This window comes from Danio rerio, chromosome 13 (assembly GCF_052040795.2).
Source record: "Danio rerio strain M-AB ecotype USA chromosome 13, GRCz13ab, whole genome shotgun sequence".
NCBI classification, from domain to species: domain Eukaryota; kingdom Metazoa; phylum Chordata; class Actinopteri; order Cypriniformes; family Danionidae; genus Danio; species Danio rerio.
The window spans coordinates 42,616,289-42,640,777 of record NC_141033.1 but is presented as its reverse complement, the minus strand read 5'-3'; the positions used below and the strand labels follow the sequence as shown (position 1 = coordinate 42,640,777).

The 24,489-nt window shown below is 36.6% G+C and overlaps 2 protein-coding genes and 1 long non-coding RNA gene across 6 annotated transcripts in view; 1 reads left to right on the top strand and 2 right to left on the bottom strand.

The window, feature by feature from the left end:
• golga7bb (golgin A7 family, member Bb) overlaps nucleotides 1-819 on the bottom strand; it is a 42,857-nt gene extending 42,038 nt beyond the window's left edge. Inside the window, exon 1 of the mRNA XM_087279733.1 lies at nucleotides 673-819. Within this exon, the coding sequence (XP_087135859.1) occupies nucleotides 673-789 (117 nt within the window). The 5' untranslated portion in view covers nucleotides 790-819. The remainder of the gene's footprint in view (nucleotides 1-672) is intronic.
• The window catches only part of crtac1b (cartilage acidic protein 1b), a 200,807-nt gene that overhangs the window by 136,137 nt on the left and 40,181 nt on the right, over nucleotides 1-24,489 (top strand). For 3 of the 4 annotated variants that reach the window (XR_015506276.1, XR_015506279.1, XR_015506285.1), the window contains exon 16: nucleotides 3,282-3,391. The gene's annotated coding sequence lies outside the window, so the exon portion shown is untranslated. Of the gene's footprint in view, nucleotides 1-3,281; nucleotides 3,392-7,311; nucleotides 8,044-24,489 lie in introns of those variants that run through there. The other variant, XR_015506284.1, reaches the window with a different exon arrangement.
• On the bottom strand, nucleotides 16,533-23,587 carry LOC141377049 (uncharacterized). The gene is made up of 3 exons (XR_015506356.1): nucleotides 22,766-23,587; nucleotides 18,751-22,080; nucleotides 16,533-17,826 (listed from the first exon to the last, which is right to left on the bottom strand). It is a non-coding gene; the product is annotated as an uncharacterized LOC141377049 (long non-coding RNA).

The following is a 24,489-nucleotide window of genomic DNA, read 5'->3' as shown; positions in this document are numbered from 1 at the left end:
GCTGGGATGGTATACAGGTTTACAACTAAATATATTTTGTAAAAAGTATTGCACACTAAAACGATAAATATGGCAAAATAAGCTCAACATGATTAAATCAGTGTTTTTGTTGCATGTTCTGCTTTAAATACTGCTTTTAGCAAATAAAAAAATGATTATACTCATTTAGCCGAGTTAAAATGTTTTATTAAGCAATTCAGAGGCAGGAGCACAGTTAGAGACACGGGTTTCCCCGATCTCCATTCAGTCACACAGTGTTCCCATTGTTATTAATAAATGAATTGCGCAACTAACCAATCAGAATCAAGTATCACAGAAAGCCGCGTAACAAATACTTTAACTTCAGCGTCTTTATTCAGTCTTACATGTTTTCGTCTCTGTCCAGGGTGCTGAATAAAACATCAGTCTGTATCACTCACTCTTTCTTACCGCAGATTCCTTAGCTTTGACCACAAGATATTCTTTTGGCGGATTTAAATGGGAAAACCCCGTGTCACGTCGACGAAATCTTGTCTTGAAACACCGTGTGCGAACTGGATTCCCTGAACGCGTCCATAGGAATTGTCGTGATTTCGTACAGCAGGTGTCAAAATAACTTCATACAAGCCGTGCGCATAAACGGAGCCGCTTTTCATCTCGCTTGAAGCTCATATGAAGGTTAGTGGATCTTACCTCTGTCCCCATGATGCCTGAGACGGTGAAGGATCTGTCCCGGTGCTGAAATCCTCTCCACTCGCGGGACAGAGAACGGACGGTGAGATGAAGGCGCTGGAGAGGGTGGAGCAGCATCCGACTCCCGCTGACGGAGGAGGAGTGACTACAACAGTTGTGCTTCACTTCAGGATTGTACATGCATCTTCTGAGAAAGGGGGAGCAGGAGCACCTGATTAACACTTAAACAACGAGGTTAAAAAGTGTCTCGTGAGTCGTGAAAGAATATCTCGTCAATAACTATTTAAATGAGTGTCTCGTCAATAACTATACTTTCAAAGACTTTTTAAAACACATTCCTAAACATAACTAACTGACTAATTTCTAATAACTGATTTCTTTTATCTTTGCAATGATGACAATAAATAATATTTTACTAGATATTTTTCAGGATACTAGTTTTTAGCTTGAAGTGCAATTTATATATTCATTCATTCATTTTCTTTTTGGCTTATTCCCTGTATTAATCTGGGGTCGCCACAGTGGAATGAACCGCCAACTTATCCAGCATATGTTTTACGCAGCGGATGCTCTTCCAGCTGCAACCCATCAGTGGGAAACATCCATACACACTCATTCACACACATACACTATGGACAGTTTAGCATACCCAATTCCCCTAAAGTGCATGTCACCCGGAGGAATCCCATGCAAACACAGAGAGAACATGCAAACTCCACACAGAAATGCCAACTGACCCAGTGGGGGCTCAAACCAGCAATCTTCTTGCTGTGAGTCGATTTTGCTACTGACTGCACCCTAATTTAATGACTTAACCTGGTTAATTAGGTTTACTAGGCAAGTTGGGGTAATTAGGCAAGTGATTGTATACACTCTATAACACATGGAGTTTTTTATTTAACCCAATGATTGAGTTAAAAATATCTGGTGATCTGTTGGATATTTTTTAACTTTGATTGGGTTAGTTATTGATAACTCAACTAGTTGGGTTAAATATTTTGTGCTTTTTTGGATTATTTTTTTTACCTTTATTAGGTTATTTATTTAATAACGGGTCACACTTTACAATAAGGTTCATTAGTTAATGTTAATTAATGCATTTACTAACATGAACAAACAATGAACAATACATTTACTACTGTATTTGTTCATGTTAGTTAACGTTAGTTAATGAAAATACAGCAGTTCATTGTTATAGTTTGTTAACTCATGGAGCATTAACTAATGTTAACAAGCATGGACTTGGATGTTATTAATGCATTAGTAAATGTTCAATTATGAGTAATAAATGCTGTACATGTGTTGTTCATGATTAGTTAAATGCATTAACTAATGAACCTTACTGTAAAGTGTTACCCACTAACTTAACCAGCAGTCAACTTATTTAAATGACACAGAACAGCTGTATTAATCTTAAATTCAATTCAATTCAATTCAATTTATGTTTATTTTAATAGCGCCTTTTACAATGTAGATTGTGTCAAAGCAGCTTAACATAGTTCTAGTATGTCCAGATTTCAGATTGTCCAGATTTTAATATGCTTACATAATGTTGTTTTTTTTTTGCATTATAAAGTTTATTTAAGCTCTAACGCAATGGTTTGTTCTTTAGACAATTGAAAAAATATTGCTTAAGAGTGCTATTAATGCTGACCTTTACATTTTTTTTTTATAAAAACTGCTTTTTGTTTTAGCCAAAATAAAACCAATAAGACTTTCTTCAGAAGAAAAAATATAGGAAAAACTGTGAAAAATCCCTTGCTCTGTTAATCATAATTTCATAAATATTTGAAAAAGAGCAACATTAATTCACAGGAGGGCTAATTATTTTGACTTCAACTGTAAATACAATATGAGTTGAGAAATTTGCCAGTGATATAACATCAAATTGCATGTATTAAATTGGAACAAAATCAAATTATGACAGAATCCTCTTGAATTTCTTAAAAGATAGAGAAAAGATAAATAAAGAAAATATACATACTTTTATATTTTAGGTAACGCATCTCAGATGAATAGTATAAATGTATATATTAACAAAACTTAATTATTAACACTGGATGAAACCAAAATCAAACACTTAATTTATTTATCATTTTACATATCTTAGTTACTTTATAAAAGAGAAAAATACTGTAAAAATACTGACAATAAAAATCAGCACGGTTCTTTATTAAACAACCCAAGCTCATTCTGAAAACGTATCGATATATACATTTCTGGAGAGCGCCAAATACCTCCCAGGAGCTACATTTTTTTTTTTTTTGCAGTTTTTGTTTTCGGGAATCCACCAGAGGCTGCTGTGTGTGCTTTTTGAGATCTCAAATTTCTCACGAGTGCCTGCTGTTTTTGTATAAATCCACTGGAGGCAGCTGCCGACTGACCCACCCTCCTCCTTCCCTAAACCCAACCAATAATGTTTTCAAATGCACCGATTGACCCGCCCACCCACTTCCCTAACCCAACCGATTCCCTAACCTAACCCAACCAAAAAAAGCGTTTTACTATGTTTTCAGATTATACTACATTCTCACCCTGTTATTTACTCGTGTATTTTATTTTTGGCTTCGTTTTTTGTCTTACCTGCTTTCTGGAACCGTTCTTTGCAGGACTCGAGCCCAGTTGTCGTGGTGAACTCCTCCATGCGTCTCAAGTCTGCCGAAGTACATGGCGTGCTCCTGGATAAACTGATAACAGCGGGAAAGCCATCCATAGGGAGGTAAGCGATTAGCTGGTGAGCGCGAAAAGGAATGGCCTCATATCACCCCGTAGCATTCATTTTAAAAATGAAATGCAGCCATACGTACTTCTGGCGACATAATTTGCGATCTCCAGAAATGTATATAGGGCTACGTTATCAGAATGAGCCTATACTGTTATTAAATGTTAAATGCATTGCAATTCAAATCTTAAGATTACAGATAGATTTGACAAGACTCTAAAGATATGTACTGGAATTGAAAACTTGAATATTTAGTGTTCAGGAAAATATAAATTAATAAATGATATGTTGCCTATTTTCTTTCCTCCAGTCTCCATTATCATTATAAAATGCAGAAATCCCCATATCAACCACTGCTTAAGACTTTTTTTTTTTTTGTAGTCTTGTCTTACAGTGTAAGTGTGCATCAACGCTGACACATCGAAACAACTTGAAAGAGTAAATATGCATGTTTTCCATAGTAAGTTTCTGCAGTTACCCCCTGGCAGAATTTACAGACTTTTGCAGTCCAGTGGAAGTGTCCATTCCTAAAGCACAGTATGGTGGTGCTTAGTGATGGTGTGCATATTCAATTGGATGTAAATCTGCGTCTGATGTAAATCCTATACTTTAAATCTATTAAACACATAACATTTAATATTCCATCTGAAAACGAATGATGACAGATTTATGTTGTGCTGGGCTCTTTCCTGGGTCTGTTTGTTGCAAAAATATCTTCCTCTGGCGATCACTGCGGTGGCTCAGCCTGAGTCATACATGCATGAAACAGACTGCATAATTCACAGGAAAGCCAAAGACTCTTAAAAATTTATTGATTGCGATGCTGATGTTTGGACGCTTCGATGCATAGACTACTGAGGAGTCATGTTTTAAGCACGAGCATGCCTAATAAAAACAAAGTGCTTGCATTTTACAGTAAAGGACTTTAAATCAAGAAAAGGTCATTCATGTGTGGACATGCGGATGAACAAAATATTGTGTCTCGGAGGACAACAGCGCTACATAATCATAAATGGCCTGCTTCCACTAAGTGGTACAGTACGGTACAAGTCAGTACGGGTCACCTTTATTAGGCTTGTGTTTCCACTGCCAAAAGGTAACCATTTAGTGGGCGTGGTGTACAACAAAAAGTTTCAGTTGATGGAAATGTCAAAGTAAAGCTGTACAGGTGCAAATGATATGAGAAGCACTTCTCACAAAAACAGATGCTTTATACTTGTGTATAAATGGTCATTACTAACTTTTCTATGAACATAATTTGATTATAACTGCAGATCAATGACAGCCTCAAAATAGCCTACTGTAACGTGTTTCATTATATAATATAAATAAATGAATGCAACATATATGAACACATGATATGTTACCAATTATAGAAAAACTACACACAGCATACATTTAGTCCTTATTTGGCTTCAAAAACAACATACAACATAGCCCAGAGTCAGTGCAAACCTCTCATTTCTATCTTCACCAGCACATGTATCCTCTGTTAAAAAGTAATTCAATCATTCCGAGTTCATAATAGTCTAAAAGGTGATGATAATAGTTAAACATGGCAGTTTCTCTATGTTTTAGATTGCTGAAGGAATCATTTACTCCTTTGTTTTTTTCTGGCTTCTTTTTTGTTTTTTCACGTGTCATTCTCATGTTTGTCTGTTTATGAAAGGATGGGATGTCAGAAGCACTTCAAAAATCAAGCGCTCATCAATATCATCAGCTTGAGAAATTAGTTATTTCAAATATAGGCGTGAAGTGAGTGCATGCGAGCTCTGTGGAGAAACTAAATGACCGGTTGCGATTTTAAACGACCTCTTAAAACAAAAACAGAACAATTCTTGGCCTTCAATGGAAAGGCGCGAATAAACATCATGTGACGCGATATGAGCGAATGAGGCAGCAATGTCTAAAGCCAAAAGTATACTTCTGATTTTACACAAACAATGGTTTGCATAATGCACATTTACAATGTAACACAATGTAAAATACAATGTAAGTGCAGTGTGCACTCAATTGTTATACTGTACTGAATTTTTCACAGTTGGAAAAGAAAAAAAGTACTTTTGGGCATTAGAGCTGTCTTTCTGCATGCACGTTTTGTGTCTGTTTATTTAGACAAAATGTATATAAGAGTTTAAAATAACAAGGCTGCAAAACATTAGTAAGATACACCTTACTAGTACAGGGTTGGACCACTTTTTGCTTTCAGAACTGCCTTAATCCTTCATGGCATAGAATGAACAGGATACTGGAAATATTCCTCAGAGATTTTGGTTCTTATTGACATGATAGTATCGTACAGTTGCTGCAGATTTGTCAGCTGTACATCCATGATGTGAATCTTCCATTCCTCCACATCCCAAAGGTGCTATATTGGATTGAGTTCTGGTGATTGTGGAAACCATTTGAGTACAGTGAACCAAGTCTGAGGTGATTCTCGTTTTATGAAATGGCGTGTTATCCTGCTGGAAGTAGCCATCAGAAGATGGGAACACTGTGGTTATAAAGGAATGGACATAGTCAGCAGCAATACTCAGGTAGGCTGTGGTGTTTACACAATGCTCAATTGGTACTAATCGGCCCAAAGTGTGCCAAGAAAATATCCCCAACACCATTATACCACCACCACCAGCCTAAACCATTGATACAAAGCAGAATGGATCCATGCTTTCATGTTGTGGACTCCAAATTCATCTGAATCTGCAACAGAAATCGAGACTCATCAGACCAGGCAACATTTCTCCAATTTTTAATTGTTCAATTTTGGTGACTCTGTGCAAATTGTAGCCTCAACTTCCTGTTCTTAGCTGACAGGAGTTGCACCCAGTGTGGTCTTCTGCTGCTGTAGCCCATCCACCTCAAGGTTGAACATGTTATGCATTCAGAGATGCTCTTCTGCATACCTCTGTTGTAGCGAGTGGTTATTTGAGTTACTGTTGCCTTTCTATCACCTTAAACCAGTCTGGCGATTCTCCTCTGACCTCTGGCATCATCAAGGCACTTGCGCCCACAGAACTGCCACTCATGTTAATGAGCAGTTTGACAGGTGTACAGTACCTAAAGTGTGTATTTGGCATGCAGTTGCTGGAGGATTTGAGGCACAAACTGTAAAGGCACCACCCCATTTCCAGAAGAGCATTTGCATTTAAAGAGATGGACACAAAAAGTAGAGTGTTTAATAATCTAGTTTATTATACTGTACAATGTGCTGCTGTTGGAAACACACCTTACCTAACAGTTTTGATTTGACTTGAAAATATGTTGTTCTTGAAAAAAAATCTCATTCCAAGCAGGAAGATTTGTCACTTTTGTTAGTTGGAACTCATACATAGCTAATCTGAATCACATTGGACACAGGACAATACCATCTGCTCCTTTCTCTGACTGAAGACTGTAACTGCACATTATCACCATAGAAAAGAACTTTGCCTTGCATCCAACAGCAGAACAATTTGCATTACAGGCCCACGTGGGCTGACATAATCAAAAAAGAGTATTGCCTACAGCATACAGACACACACACACTTTCACGGATTCAGGGATGACACATCTGGGAAAAGACAGAGGAAGTGTACACTAATCACAGCTTATTTGATAAGACAGCACAACGCCTTGGGGAATGTCAGATAATATAAGGTCAACCTTGAACGAAACGTGGGAAGCAAAGCTGCTTTATTTAATTAACGGGGAAAAAAAATGTCACTTATATCAACGGAGATCAGTTATTTACAGCGTTTCACATATATATGCACTTTAGATGTCACAGAAAAGAAAAGTTTTTCTGAATGAGAATAGAATGTGAAAGTATGCTGAAATAAGAGCATCTGCTTACTCTTGATACTCACTCTGAGACTGTGTGAATGAAAATCCAGAGGCAAGCCGATGAAGGGGAATCTCCCTCTTTGTTTTTCATCTAGGCCAAAAAATGTCTTGTGCAGATGCCACCATCCCTTGGCACAGAAACGTCTGTCTCACAGGAAGGAACAGGAAGAAGAAAAAAAAGAGTGTTTGATCCTGGTTATAAATAAAACATTAAAATGATGGTTTACGGGATCTTTTTATAGAGGTGTTAAAAATAAAGTGTGTAATCTCACTGTGCCTTGTTACTAACGTTGCAGAAAGGGAGCTATAAATAGAACTCCCTAAATAGATGCACACAGGCACCTTCCATGAGAGATTTCTATAGCGGACAAACTGTACTATGCAGTATAAAATGTGCCCAGAAGACGTCTTAATGCATTGGATGAATATTAAACTAGGAGAACATAAGAGGAACTTTAAATGACTGTCTGTCCATCCATCCGTCTATTATATATCCTTTCATTCGTCAATCCATACATTAATCCTGTCAATTTTTCTGTCCATCCATCCATTAATCTATCTATATTTATTTATTTCTGTTCATCCATCCATACTTCTGTTTTTCATCTGTTCATCCATCCATCCATCCATCCATCCATCCATCCATCCATCCATCCATCTATTAATCTATCCACCTTTACTTCTGTCTGTTCATCCATCCATCCATCCAGTAATCTATCCACCTTTACCTCTGTCTGTTCATCCATCCATCCATCCATCTATCCATCCATCCATCCATCCATCCATCCATCCATCCATCCATCCATCCATCCATCCATCCATCCATCCATCCGTCCATCCATTCATCCATCCATCCATCTGTCCATTCATCCATAAATACATTATTACATCCACCCACCATCCATCTATTATATATCATTTCATTCACCAATCCATCCATTAATCCTGTGAATTTTTCTGTCCATCCATCCATCCATCCATCCATCCATCCATCCATCCATCCATCCATCCATCCATCCATCCATCCATCCATCCATGTTCATACATCTGTGCATCCATCTGTTTGTCCCTCTGTCTACAGTATGTCTGTCTATCCTACTATCTAATATGAATCCCAGATTTCCACTGTGAACTCAAACTTCTGGATCTCACTGTATACTTCCTTGGAAGATGTGCTTAAGGATGACGAGTAACACCACCGTCACCAAGGAAACAGAACAAAAACAGATTCTTCTTCTTTTATATTAATCTGACCACCTGGAATGATCTTTGGATCGCACTGCAGTCTCAGTAGGATCCACAGGCACATTCAGATGGAGAAACGTGTGAGAGAAACATATTGCAACACTTCACAGGCTGTGGGACTATTGATTTTGGTGTGTGAAGAGCATTCCTAAGGTTGTTTCCATTCTCTTGGCATATTGTTTATGAAATCTGGCATTTCTTTTGGTAATATTAGACCGGTGTTGACATGTTCGGCTAGTGTTACTGTCTTGTAGTCAGTGGGACATTACATACAATGAAATTATTTCCTTACAATTTCTTGGTTTCAGTATTATGAGGCCTGAATGTTGCAGTTCTTAAAAAAGACAACAAAAATTATTTTCAAATCAAAAGAAGAACACTAATGAACCAGTTGTTGATGCCAGTTGTTATTGTAACTGAGTTTTATTTTCATATGAAGTGAACCGTGAGCATCTGTTATTTGGTAACAACAGCAGTTTTGTTATTTTCCAGACTGGAAAAACAAAACTGTAGACAACATGAAAGTGTGTGGCCAATCAGATGAAGCTGTCCAGCACATGTAGCTGTTTGGTCTTAGAAAAACCTCAGCAAAACCTCAAAATCGCCTTACCACTTTGCAAACAAATGCGTTGTCAGATTTCTCATATCCTTCCAGGCGATGCTTTCTGATTTTAATTTATTTGAGGGTTTTCTGTGTAAAATAGACAAAAAGTCTATTTAAATATTATTCATGTGTTTGTGTGTGTATGTGTATGCAATGCTTTTTGCAACCACAAATATTCCTGGCAAATCGGTTAACTTAAAAACAGGAGGAAATGGCTAATGTGATCAAAATCATGTTCTGTAACAAAAACCCAGGAAATGAGGGTTCTGAAAATGCAAAAATAAAGTATTGATGTGAAATTGTGTAACAAATACATATTTTATCACCGTTTTAAGACACAGAGGTCAAGTTAACTTTGTCACTGTTTCACCCCAGTAAACGTGTAAGGCATGTGGTATTGCTTCATGAAAGCATTTGACAATAAAATACTCACCATATCACATTTCTCTGGTTGTTAGTAGGCTTCAGAGGAATCAAATGATTAAATGTTTCTTCTTAATTCCAATGACAACATTACAGAACAGTAAAACAACACACTCTTGAAAGGAATGTGGAATGTGATTAAAGTCTTTATTTGATGGATTGTGATTTGATTACTCAAAGTCATGTCTGGCAGAAAACACTATTGCTGAAGTATCTGCATAAGATGAAGAGGAGACGTTTGGACGTTTGGCAGGATAAAACAAAAGAGATAAATGGAGCAGTAGAAAGATATTAGATGAGATATTGGACTTTTTTTTATTGCCTGTCATTGTGTCAATGCAGCTGCTGTAATCACAGACTCCAGCTTGTGGATTTCACATTCTACTATATTCCTGCCGCTTCATTTAAAAATCTAAGAAAAAGGAAAATGAGATTTAAGGAGTACCATAAAAAAACATCTTATATGCGGACATGAGTATTAAAGGCATACTTTACTGGTTCCAAACCTGCTAGACTCTACTTTCTGTACTAGTAGGTCTTGACATCCATAGATTTTTGTTTAACATTGATGTCAGTGGTTCTCAGTTTACATCATTCAATGTATCTTCTTTTGAAAAAGAATCTCCCGAAGGTTTGGAACCACTTGAGGGTGAGCAAATTTTCTTTTCTTTTTTTGTCTGAAATAATAATTCAGGAATTTTTTTCATGCTTTATTGAATGTTGGGTTCACATGACTACTTGAATATTGCACCCTTTACACAATATTAGCCACATACACTCTACTACTAATTTGGGTAGCTAGTTCACCCTTAGTAACCAAAAACCAACACAGTCTTATTGGGAAAATGTGCCCCGGTGTACATTTTTGAGAACTGAGAAAAATGTGCTCACGGGTACATATGTCTGCATTTTAAAAATGCATAAAACCAACACAATATCACAGCAATTCGTAACTTTTTAATTTAGACGCTAATTTGTATGAATTCGTACGATCTAATTTGTACAATTTACTATGATTTGCTCATCCCCAATGACGGTTGGATTAAGGGGTGGGGTTAGGTGCCACGCCTCCTTTTTTAAAATCGTACTATTTTGTATGACTGAATTTGTATTAATTCGTACTTATTAGCCACTAAACTGACAAAACGTAAAATACTAATGTTTTCTCGTGAGATCAGGCCGCTAAAACAAATGATACGGGGCGGAACAGCTGACTGCTTGCCTCTTTATGGATGGCTTTTCTGGCATGACTGGTTTGCTTGGTAATGGCGCCAGGCAGGGGAGTTGGAGCGGAGTGGACCTCTTATTGTTTTTTTTTTTATTCTTGCATAACATTTTTTGTGCTTTTGAGGTGAGATATCAATGGGTTAGGGAGGGCTGGGTGATAAAATTGGTATCGCTATACAGTTGAAGTCAGAATTAATAGTCCCCCTTAGATTTTTTTGTTTTTTTAAATACTTCCCAAATGATGTTTAACAGAGGAAGAAAATTTTCATAACATGTCTGATCATTTTTTTTTCTTCTGGAGATAGTCTTATTAGTTTTATTTCGGCTAGAATAAAAGCAGTTTTTAATTTTTAATATCCATTTTAAGGTCGAAATTATTAACCTCTATAAGCTAGATTTTTTTTATGCGATATGCAATAACTTGCCTTATTACCCTAACCTGCCTAGTTAATCTAATTAACCTAGTCAAGCCTTTAAGCTGTATAGAAGTGTCTTGAAAAATATTTATATATTTTTATATTATAAAAATATTATATTATATTTATAAAAATAGTTATATTCATAACTATTATTTACTGTCATCATGGCAAAGACAAAATAAAATATTAGAAATGAGTTATTAAAAGTATCATGTTTAAAAATGTGTTGAAAAAAATCTCTCCGTTAAACAGAAATTGGGAAAAAAAATAGAGGGCAAATAATTCAGGGGGGCTAATAATTCTGACTTTAACTGTATATTGCCCGAAAATCATTGTCAATATCGATAAAAAAAGATTCAGTATGTAGTTTCGGTATGAAGCGCTCTAGTTTTATTAAAATATGGCTGCTGAGCACGAGACTTGGAAGCGGTGCAATAAGCTTAGGGTGTTATGGTAAAACCATATGGTGGCCAATGGTGGCACATGATGCATCTTTCAGGTACACCAAGTGAAGAAACATCTTAACTTTTTAGAATGCCACGAGGGCACTACGATTTAAGTAGAACTAACCAATCAACTTCACACTTTGTATATTTCAGTAATAACGTTAGACTAATTACCTCAGACAAACACAACACATCCAAACTCTGCAGTGTTTTTTTATTTTTCTCCATAATCTCATATCTAAGCTGCAGCAATGGTTTGTCCGTATGTCATCATATGAGAAAATGGTCGCCTGGTTATAAGAGACGCCAGGAAAGTGCAAGAGCTAAAAAGCACTTAAAACAATGTATTTTTCACTTCAGGTCAGAATAACAACACTCACGAAAATGAGTGTCATATAGCAGCAGTGAGGAGATTGTAAAAGGATGTAAGGATGTCACCACAGTGGCTTTTTGGTTTCTTTTCTTGTGGATCACAGCCACTAGCTCCCCATCGGAGAGTTTTTAGGATAGGGGTTAATATAGACATTGAATTTTACAATTTGTAATGTCGCAGTAAGTATTTAAATAATGATGGTTAGTTCCTTTACTTGAAAGCTCACAATTGATGATCAGAATTTGTGTTGTTTACAGAGCTTGAGGTGTACTGTATCTTTATTATTCACACCTTAAACTTTGCTTTGATTGTTCAGTGTTTACACTTTACCATTGCAAACACTTTGTAGCATTTTAAACATCAAGTTTAAGAGTGTCTTTAACACTTATGTTTATTTTTTACAAAAAGATCAGATATTCTGTTTAAATATTTTTCTTTCAGACTAATAAAAATATTTGCTTTAGTAATGTTGGTAAATTAAAAGAAAGAGGTTGAAAAATCCTAATATTTCTAAATGCATTGTTAAAAGACATTCAATAATTATCGATATCGAAGGATATGAAACATATCTTGATCGATATCAGATCATGAAAATATCAACATTGTGATCATTTTTTTTCAATATTGGCCAGCCCTAGTTTTGGTGGTACAGTATGGGTATATTTTAAAGGTGGGTTAAAATAGGCTGCTCAATTTAACATGAGCACACACGGTAAAAAACAGAAATCAAAATCCACAAACAAACACATTAAAGACTAAATGAAGCAAATGCGATTTGAAGTATCTATTTTGTTTTAGTATGTTGCTGTGACGATTAATTCTATTAGACGGTGCTGTGAAAAGGGGTGGGATTAACACAGTGAAAAGTGCATTTTGACTACATCTTAAATGAAATGGAATATTAAGTAAGGGACAAGGCTTAAATAGCTATGTCATGAATATCATGGCTGAAGCAATCAAACTGATGTCACAGCATCGCCACTCCAAACATGAAAGAAAATATTCAGACTTTGATTGAAGATTACCAAAATAAGGTAATCAAGGTTTCAGTGGAATAACTTGCACAGATCAATAGTGTAACCTAAAGAATAACAAAGTGCGCTATTAAAGTAAACATTTGATTTTAAGTGGGCTTAAAGCAGAGATTTGAAAACTGATAAACTGGAGATTATTTTAAGTTGTACAGGCAAACTCGCACCGAAAAGGCTTCCTTCCCTAAATGAATTGTTAAAAGATATTTAGTAATAATTGATATCGAATGATATGAAACATATCATGAGCAGTATCAAATCGTGAAAATATCTATATCGTGAATTTTTTATTATTTTTTTTGCTATATTGCCCAGCCCTAGTTTTGGTGGTACAGTATGGGTACATTTTAAAGGTGGGTTAAAAATAGGCTGCTCAATTTCAGCCTTGAGCAACAGATTTTTATCCAATTTTTATGTTTTATTTTTAAGGATTTATATTTTTATCAAATAAATAACTATGGTAAGAAGAAACAATAAAACTTTACAAACTATACTTTTGAATCTACTGTATGTATAGACACAGTTGCTCAGCAAAAAATCAGTGTTTTTATACTGCAATATTTAGAAATTCAGAGTTCTAACTTTAAAAAGAAGCACATATTCACAATCAAAGTGTTTATAATATGTAATATCAGAGTGCTCTATGCTGTGTATTGTACATAAAGAAGAAAGTAAACATATTTCAGAATTTACTACAAAATTGTCTGTACAACCCTGTAGAGCAGTTGTACCCTGTAAAATGGAAACCATTCAATTAGAACTCTAAAGATTTGAGGGATTTTGGCAGACGTGTCAAGCATAATGCACAGCAGCTGTAAACCTATCAAAATATGCATTTAACACTGACAAGCATCTTCACAAGGAAAAATAATTCATCATTACATCTGCTATAACTGAAAAAAAATCCCTAAATGAACTGTGAATTCTTTCTGCATAGAGGAGTGCCATCGTAAAACTAAGGGTCTTTCACAGGCCCCTGCGGCCCTTTAAAAAGTGAACTCAAACTATAAATGAACTCACATGCAGTTTTTCATATCTATCCAGCCTGAGGTTTAGATCAGTTTAGATCTCTATTCGTGTGCAGACATCACATCTGAAATGTCTTTTAGTGGAGGTATTGGAAGTCAGAATTATTATAAAATTAGTTTTAAATATTATTACAATTGGGCGACGCAGTGGCGCAGTAGGTAGTGCTGTCGCCTCACAGCAAGAAGGTTGCTGGGTGGCTGGTTTGAGCCTCGGCTCAGTTGGCGTTTCTGTGTGGAGTTTGCATGTGTTCCCTGCGTTTGCGTGGGTTTCCTCCGGGTGCTCTGGTTTCCCCCACAGTCCAAAGACATGCAGTACAGGTGAATTGGGTAGGCTAAATTGTCCGTAGTGTATGAGTGTGTGTGAATGAGTGTGTGTGGATTTTTCCCAGAGATGGGAATATATCGTTTCAGCATCAATATCGCAGTGTGCGCATCTACAGTAGTCACATCACAAGATATGAAATGAGGAGTCTGAATTATAGTTGACCAGGAGCTACAGAACACTTATTTGTAAAGTCATGGTGTTTACCACAATAGAGTGAAGGTTTATAATTTGCATGTGTTTTTTAACAGCAGTGACTGAGCATTTCAAGACAGTTTAGAACATTTAGGTTTAAAAAATGATGATGTTTTGAGGTGTAACAAAGTTTTTTTGTATTTAAATTGTTTACACATAATTTATTCGATTTATGCAAATAAAAAAAGTAAATCTAGAATAATTTTTTTAGAATTAGAATTTTTATCTTGATTCTAATCCAAATATCTTCATGTCCATGCTAAAACAAGATTAATGTACTTGCCTTATTGGCAGATAATTTAGTTTTTTTCAGGGTGGAAAAATCATTTTGACTCATATTTCTTATGAAAACAAAATATTTTTCTTGTTCTAAAAAATGTTCAACCCAGGCTCATTCTAATTAAGTACCCCTACAGCATATACAGTGCTTAATTTGAGAATTGCCACGTCCTGAAACAGATCGGGGTAACGGATCTGGCATGTTACCCGAGGATGGAGAGGTGTTGCGCATGAAAGTGGAGACCGGGGGGTTTGGCAATGTGTAGTGTTGGGGAGTCACGTAAGAAGCAATGAGGGGGATCTGTAAAATGAAGTGTCGGATATGATTTCAGAGGTTCCGGATCCGGCGTGTTCGAGCAAAAATTAAACCCTGCCTATATACATTTCTGAAGAGCGCCAAATACATCCCAGGGACTATGTTTAAAAAAAAAAAAAAAAACATCAAATGGAGCTATTCAACCCATCTTGTAAAACCAGTACTACAAGCTGAAATAGCGCTCTAGGCAAACGACAGTCGTTTCCCCCTCACAGTGTTCATGCCGACCTATCGTGGATGAAAGTAAAGACCTGGCATTGGGGAGGGTGAGTTGGGGGGCAGACATGTGTTCACAGAGATCACATCACTTGAGAAATGTCTGAAAAAGAATATAAATTTATGGACAATAGTTTAGCCCTCAACTGTATATATACTGTGGGTATCACGGTGGAGCAGGGAGTAGCCCGATGGCCTCACAAAAAAAAGGTCGCTGGTTTGAGCCTATACATGCACTACATGAGCTATAGGTTGACTAAATTGACCGTAGTGTGTGTGTGTGTGAATGATTGTGTATGGATGTTTCCCAGTGGTGGGTTGTAGATGAAAGGGTATCTGCTGTGTAAAACATATGCTGGATAAGTTGGTGGTTCATTCCACTGTGGCGACCCAAGATTAATAAAGGGACTAAGCCAAAACGAAAATGAATGAATGAATATACTGTTACTAAGGATTCAGTATTAGAAACAAAAATAAAATACATGCTTCCGTAAGTAGAACTGAGCACACAATTATTGTAAATGTCACTACAAAAGCCAACACGTAAGCACACATGCTGTTTAGTGATTAAAATCATGCTAATAGCTGGAAGAACAACACTAATGTGGTGAAAGAAGTGCTGTTTTGATAAGTTTAGCTGTGCTAGGACGCTATTGTGTTTGCGGAGGGTTTTGGCAGGCCAAACTGCTTCTTGTCTGTTTCTGATTAATCCAAACCAATTACTTCAAATCTCAGACCACAATCTTCTATAGGATAGATGTTTTTAAAATAGTGCAGTTTTGTTGAGATGTGTTATATAATGAGGCATTAAAATCCATCTTTTATCCATTGCATAGAGAGTAGCATTATTCATTTAGATTAAAGCACATTTAGGGTACTTTTTATCCTCTTGTATCAGATATTCTACAGAACAATTCGGTTTGAGTATCAGGATGTTTTTTTTTATTTTTTTTTTTATTTTTTACAATAGGCAAAGCTTAGTTTTACATCAGGAAGCAACAATGTGTGGCCTAAAGTCTCTCCGTCTAGGGTGGGCATTTACACAATACTGTTTTTGCAAGAAAATGGAAAACCTTGATTCATTAATGCCATTCATTTACAGAACAGTAGTATTTTGGGGGCCTGAAAGCTCAAACATTTAAAGATTGTTTTCAAAGAAAAAGTTTTTGAAATGAAGTGCAAAAATGTGCTTATATCCAGTAAAGTACAGAGATGTGTTCAGTATAGGCATGATGTGAATACTTGACAACTAAAACAACAATGGTGGACTGCACACTGTAAAACAAAAATATGACAAACAACAAAGGTTTTAATGTTCATTCATTCATTTTCTTTTTGGCTCAGTCCCTTTATTAATCAGGAGTTGGCCTCAGTACAATGTACCGCCAACTTATCCAGCCTATGTTTTACACAGTGGTTGCTCTTCCAGCTGCAACCCATCACACTCATTCACACACATATGCTACAGTCAATTTAGCTTATCCAATTCACCTGTAGTGCATGTCTTTGAACTGTAGGGGAAACCAGAGCACCAGTAGGAAACCCACATGAACACAGGAAGAACATGCAAACTCCACACAGAAATGCCAACTGACCCTGTCGAGGCTCTAACCAGCGACCTTCTTGCTGTGAGGCGACAGCGCAACCCACAACCAGCAGGTTTTAATTTAATGTTAATTTAAGTAAATGAGGTCTCAACTACATTTTTAAAGTTATACAAAGTTTTAATTTAATATGTTTAGTCGGTTTGATTGATGTAAGGTGAAATGACTAGAAAACTAAAATAGTAAAATTAAGGCAGCAACCATTTTTTACAGTGATCATATATATGATTACGCATTGTATTTTTTTTTTTTTAAAGTAACATCATCAACTACTGGCCTGGTGTCCATAATTTGTTACATTTTTTTTTGTGAATTACTTTGTAATGGGAAAGATGTAAATGGGAATTACTTTGACATCATTTTTGTCTACAAGCTTTACTTAAAAAATGCAACAGAGACCACTTTCCTTTTCAGTACTTTGTTACTTAAAATCTCTATATCCAATCAGTAGATCGTTTTTTATCAGTAGATCGAAAGCTGTTTGCCCAGCACAAAGAAATACTGAATAAAACAGGTCTTTACCACTATATGAAGGAAAATGTTAGCATCAACTTCAGTTTTCAATAAAGTCATTAAGGTTTAGAGTGAGAGTATGAATACACATAGAGGTTTTTCCTTTGATTTTAGATTTAGAATCACCTACTGTACTGTACACAAAAATAGTTTCCAAGGTAGAGCTTTTTTGCAGCAGAGCAGAAGAAAAAACATTTTTGGTTCCTTAAGTAACATTGTGTAAAGTTATTTACTCTGCTGGTGACTTATAGGTCAAAAATGACCCAAGTATAATTTTAACAGCTAAAGAAAGTTTGGTGACTTTTCCAAAAATGAAAAAAATCTAATCATTTTGTATTTTCATGAAGGCTGTACACATTTTGGTCATACCTGTCAACATTGGGATGTGAAAATAAGGGATATGCCCACCATAATAAGGGTTACTAAATATGTTCATTTGGAGCTGTTTTATTGTAAATAAACAGTTAAATGGTCAGTAATATGTTTTACAATTATTATTAACAAAAGAAAAATAAATATATACATTAGCAGCAAATACATTAGAAAACAGTTCAGCTTAGTAAAAATAACAGCTATTATAATGAAATAGAACCAAGCTTTCATTAGCCGTTTATCCACTGTATAACACATTCTGATTAAAGAGCAATGAAAGAATCTCTTATTTATTAAGATTTTTTTTATTACGTTAAATAAGAGGTGTCACTTTAAAAATGCACACATCTAACATTATAATGAAAGCATTCGACTGCTTTCCAAACATTTTATGCTCATTTAAGACAAAATTAGTTTGGGAAAAAAAACCCACCAAGATCGACATCTTTATATTTTATTATTAATAATTATGTGTGTATGTCTGCTTAAACACGCACCCAAAGCCAGACTTTCTCTCCGCTTCAAATCGTGTGTACAGAATCCGTCTGGGAAACAGCGTCTGTTTATCACTATGGAGCGCGTCAGCTGACAGTCATGCATCATTATATGACTGTTTTGAGGATTGTATAGGATGGGCGACGGCACCTGTAATCAAAAAGAAATGGAATCGCGTCGTTTTTAATATTTATTTATAAGTGTTTTCATTCCTAAACAAAGCGAAAGCACAGAAGACTCACGTTTTAGAGCAAGTGTCGACTCCTGGTGGTTCGGCGGTATGGGTGGCTTATAGGGAGGCTCGGCTGTTCAGAGAAAGACTGAAAATACAGGAAAATACCTTTACGGGATGATAGTGGGATAGAACTGTAAAATACAGGAGAATCCCGGGAAAAACGGGAGGGTTGACAGGTATGATTTCGGTACAACGGTTGTCCTTTGGGTCAATTTTGACCATGCAGACTTCAACACCTCTCACCCCCACACGATACAAATCTTCTAATTTAACTTGTAAAAATACTGTATAGCTAAAAACTTTACACACTTCTGCAGGTACTTTAAGCATCAGAAAATGTACTCTTTACTTTAGTCAAATACGAGTGTTGCCTTCTGATTAAAAATTGAGGAAATACTCAACAGGGATGACGCAAATGAAGACATTCACAGAGATTGTGAGAAATATGAGGTTGTTTCTTCATACAAACTAGATTTGAGGATTGGAAGTAAATTGCTGTGCTTTATTTTTAGATTTAGTGAAGGTGGCTCGTTTTTGACCACAAGGACAAATGGTGTATACAGAATTCTACAACATAGGCTCATTCTGAAAATGTAGCTCTATATACATTTCTGGAAATTGCAAATGATGTAGCCAGTAGAATGTATGTCCACATTTTCGTCTTTAAAGCGAACGCTACTAGGTGGTATGACTCGTCGTAGTTTGTTGCGTACATTGGAGGGTTCAATGAAGAGTTCAGTGAAGAATGGTTCAATGGAAAAACAAAAGCCAAAACATAAAACAAACAAGTAAATAACCGGGTGAGAATGTGGTAAAATCTGAAAACGTGGTAAAAATCAGGCTGCCATGAGGGCTTATCTTGTTCTGGATTGCTTTTCAAAACACTGTTGATTGGGTTTAGGGAAGTAGGTGGGGGGGATCGAGGTAAGTCAGTCAGTTGACAGCAGCCTCTGGTGGATTTACGCGAGAACAACAGGCACGAATGGCACTCGTGAGTGAAATTTAGGATCTCAAAAAGTTTACACATCAAATTCTGACGGGTTCGCTTAAACCTTCAAAAAACGTAGCTCCTGGAACGTATTTGGTGCTCTCCAGAAATGTATATAGAGCTACGCAATCAGAATGAGCGCGAGTTGGAATTTTAGGACAAAACAAGAGCAATTTTCTTCATTGATTGACAAGACGTTATATGTGGGCAGCCAGCAGAGACTGTGAGTTAGCATTATTCAGTTATAGCAAACAAGTTTTTTGCCAAGAGTAAATCTGGAATTACTGAACTGGCTCATTTCAGGCACTTCAGAGTTCATTCCTTCTTCAGAAGACAATAAATTCATTTATCATGCACTTTGATCTTTGAAACATTGCAGAGCTTTTACATTAACAAACATCTGCATTACACACTACATGAAAGATAAATGATAAGACTTTAACAGAGAAGAACAGCTCGATTCGGTGCTCAGTTTATCTTTCATGTGTCTTAAAGGGATAGTTCATCCAAAAATAAAAACAATTCTGTCATCATTTACACCCTCTTTACTTGTTCCAAACCTTGTTGATGTTCTCTTCTATGAAACAAAAGAAGGTATTGTGAAGAAAGCTGGCAACCCTTGATTTCCATAGTAATTATTTTTCCTACTATGGATGTCTATACTAAGGGCGGCATAGTGGCTCAGTGGTTAGCACTGTCAGCTCACAGCAAAAGGTCACTGGTTCGAGTCCTGGCTGGGCCAGTTGGCATTTCTATGTGGAGTTTGGATGTTCTCTCCGTGTTCACGTGGGTTTCCTCCGCGTTCTCCGGTTAGTCCAAATATATTTGCTATAAGTGAACTGGATGAATTGGATAGATATGGGTGTTTTCCAGTACTGGGTTGTGGCTGGAAGGGCATCCGCAGCATAAAACAAATGCTGGAATATTTGGCGGTTCATTCCGCTGTGGCAACCTCTGATAAATAAGGGATTAAGCTGAAGGAAATGCATGGATGGTTTTCAGCTTTCTTCAAAATATCTTATTTTGTGTTCAACATATTAAAATTATCCTTTTTTGGGTGAACTCTCTATGGTGAGAGCTCAACTTGCTACAAAATCACATTCAAATAAGAAGACATCTCGTTTGACAGAACACATGTTGAAAATCCTCACAATGCAAACACAAATACAAAACACGCTTCAAATCCTCGAAATACATGTTCATTAAGAAACACACTACAAATCTTCACAACACATGCAAATAGCCAGGCCCACAGTAGAAATATTTCAAGGTGATGAACTGAAAAAAAGTGCCAGAGATGGCTGGGATTTGCTTATTGTGCAGTGACTATTGTTCAGTACATAAGTTGTACGTTACCCGAAAGAGACATTTTTTTTTTTTTATATTAACAACCTAATTAAATACCTCCTTTGTCTTGCATATTAATAGCCTTAATAAACTGACGATTAATTGTGAAATGTTATATAAGTTTAACAGGATTCTGCAACTTTAGACTTGTTACTTCTTGTTTCTGTGGCAGAGTCATGGTCATGTCTTGTTTTGGTGTTTTTGTGTCTCTTGTCGTTGTTCTTCTCTTTGTAGATGGATTTGCCCATGCTCTCTTGTTCTTGTGTTTGTTGTTTTGTTCGCGGCATGGTGTTTTGTTCTCAGCGCTCTAGTCTAGTTGGTTACGGTTGGCGCTGGCATGTGAGTGCACGCCAGTTGTTTTATTTATCGTGTACTTGCAATGCAATCTCACGGCAATTTATAACTTTTTGATTAAGTGGCTAATTTGTATGAATTTGTATTATCTAATTCATACAATTTAGTACGATTTGCTCATCACCCAATGACGGTTGGGGTTAGGGGCGGGATTGGGTGCCACGCCTTACATTTTCGAACGCCTAAACTTGTACGAATTAGCCACTAAACTGACAAAACGTAAAATACTTATGTTTTCTCATGAGATCAGTCTAGTACTCGTGTCTTGCATTGTCTCTGTTGCCGTTAATGGGTTTTATTGTTGGCTGCATGTTCTAGTCCTGTTTTACGTGAGCACATGGCTTGTACCATGTGCTTCTAAGTCTAGTCCCTCCCTCCTTGTCAACTCATTATTAGTTAATCCTGTTCACCTGTTTGTTTGTTAGTTTTTGCTTCTTTATAGCTCCCTTTTTTCTGCTGTCCTGTGCCATTTTGTCATCATATATATCGTATTATCTTGCATTTTCCAGCCTTGCCAGTCAAGTTTGTTTTGCCTTTTAGTTATGTTTTCCCCCCTAGGGGTTGTTTTTGTTCCAACATAGACTTATTCTGAAAACATATCTCTATATTCATTTCTGGAGATCGCAAATTATGTAGTTAGAGCTATGTATGGCTCTCATCTTTAAAACAAATGCTACAGGGCGGTGTGATGCCGTTCCTTTTCTTGCTTACCAGCTGAACGCTTACCTCCATATGGATGGCTTTTCCGCAGTTACCAGTTTGTTCAATAGCTCGACATGTACATACTTGACTACAGGGTGCTAGTCTGTTGAAGAACAGTTCCAGAAAGCAGCTAAGACAAAAATAAAAGCCAACAAATAAAATAAACACGTAAATAACAGGGTGAGAATGTGGTAAAATCTGAAAGCGTGGTAAAAATCAGGCGAGGGCTTTTCTTTTTCTGGATTGCTTTTTTAAACACTGCAGATGGATTTAGGGAAGGGGTTGGCGGGTCAAACTGTGCTTTTTAAAATACTAATGGTTGGGTTTAGGGAAAAAGGAGGGTGGGTCAGTCGATTGGTCAGTCAGTTATTCAGTCAGTCGACAGCATCCTCTGGTGGATTATGTGAGAACAGCAGGTGCACTTGATCGAGACAAATTATATATTTTATTTACCTTAAAATTATTATATTATATTTAACTAAACATTTTGAAAATCAATTGGCAATGCAATACAACTACATTTTTTTTGTTTTAATCAAACTGTTCATGTGTTGTGAGAATTTGCTGAAAGTTTTCTATTTGTGTTTGCATTGTGAGGATTTGCAATGTGTGCTGTCAAATCTATGAAGATGTTTTCTTAATATGCTAGTGATTTGCATGTGTTTTGCACACGTTGCAGCATGTTAAGCTCTCGCGGTCATCATAACTATCCCTTAATGCATCTATTAGATTGATTCTAAGGTTTGGAGGGACAGACACCTCTGGTACAGACATCTGGCCAAACTTTCATAATTATGATCTGTAAATTGGCTCACCGTGATCCTCTTAAAGCCAGGGCACGCCAGGCTCCTTTAGATGGAGAAATCATTATTTCCTCAGGAGGTCAATGTGCCAGATGCAGTTCACAGTGTAAGCTCATTGAGAACAAAAATAAATAAATAAACTTTGAGTTAAACATTCATAAATCCGTCAAAGCTGGAGAATCTACACTGAAGCATCACTGCCAACATGGTGAACAGCACAAGTGTGTGTTTGTGCAGGATAATGAGAGGGTTTTAATGCAACAGAATCAAAGCTACTAATATGAATGTAATTTAAAAATGTGCTTGATGCTCATGTTTGCCAATGAGGTTTTTAATAAAACAGAATCAAAATGAATACTAAAATAAATGAAAATCAAAAGTGTTAGATGCCCATGCTGCACTTTCCCATGCAATGACAATGATAAGACACTACAGGCTAAACATATGTCAAAGATCCATCAAATTAAATTTTATTTTGATTAAAGTGTATGTTTATGCTTAACTTAAAGAAAAGACCATCATCCAACAGCTAAGACATTTTTAGTTTTGTTTTGTAAGAAGTTTCAAATAAATTGGGGGTTTCTTAACTTTATTTTGGATATATTATTCTTTTATTCAACATATTTTTCCATCTAAAAAATAAAAAAATATAAATGCATAGAAAAGAAATGGTCCTTGATTTGGAGGTAAAAAACATTGGTGTGTTGAAATATGTTGATCTACTTTTGCATTGATTTAACGACTTGCAGATAATTGAGGAATGAAACTTCATAATGATGGTATCCAAAATGTCAAGGTTTCCCAACAAGGACTTCACAATACAAACAGTTTGAAGTAGCTCCAAGAAACAGTAGCTGCGTCCCAAATTGCATACTTATGCACTATTCTACGCCATTTTGTAGTATAAATAGTGTAAGTAGTGTGTTCACACTGAAAACTCTAAAAATAATAAGTGCACTTTAATTACCCGGATGATGCACTCATTCAGTCGCTAAAATGAAGTGTGTAATGATGGACACTTCACGCACTCAACGGAGAGGATCCAAGATGGTGTCCTGCTAAGTCTACTTGTGTAGTGCTCTGCTGACAAACTCACCTTTAACAGCTAAACAAGAAATATCTTACTTTAAAGTTACCTCTCACGACTTTAAAAATGAAGTCAGCGGCAGATAAACGGAAAGGAGGAGAAACATCGCGTGCTTCACGTATCTCTAGCCTTATAGAAGGCCACAGCTATGCTGCTCACGGAGATAGCCCTTTACTTTCACCGCTACCTGGGAGCCCAGATAAACCGCCATCAAAGAAAGGTAGAGCTGATGACGATGATTCTGTAATCTCCACGCTTTCTCAACTAATAAATAACCGATCGGATGCCCTGGAAAAAATGGTTGGGGACAATGCGTTGAAAATAGAAGGGCTAAAAAAAACTGTTGACTTTATATGTGCCGAGCTCAACGACGTTAAGGGGAAGGTTGGCCTTATTGAAGCAAGAGTGAGCTCTGAGGAAAAAAAGATGGAGTTCTGTGAGACAAGGATTGCAGATTTGGAGCGTTACTCGCGTCGTTGGAATTTGCGACTGCACGGAATACCGGAAAAAGAAGGTGAAAACATCAGAGCTGAATCTATTCGCATATGTGTTGCCACTTTTCCAGAGGGAGGTCCGTCTCTACCGGATAAAATTGACACTGTTCATCGTATCGGGAAGAGGCCAATGAACACCACTAGGCCACGGGCGG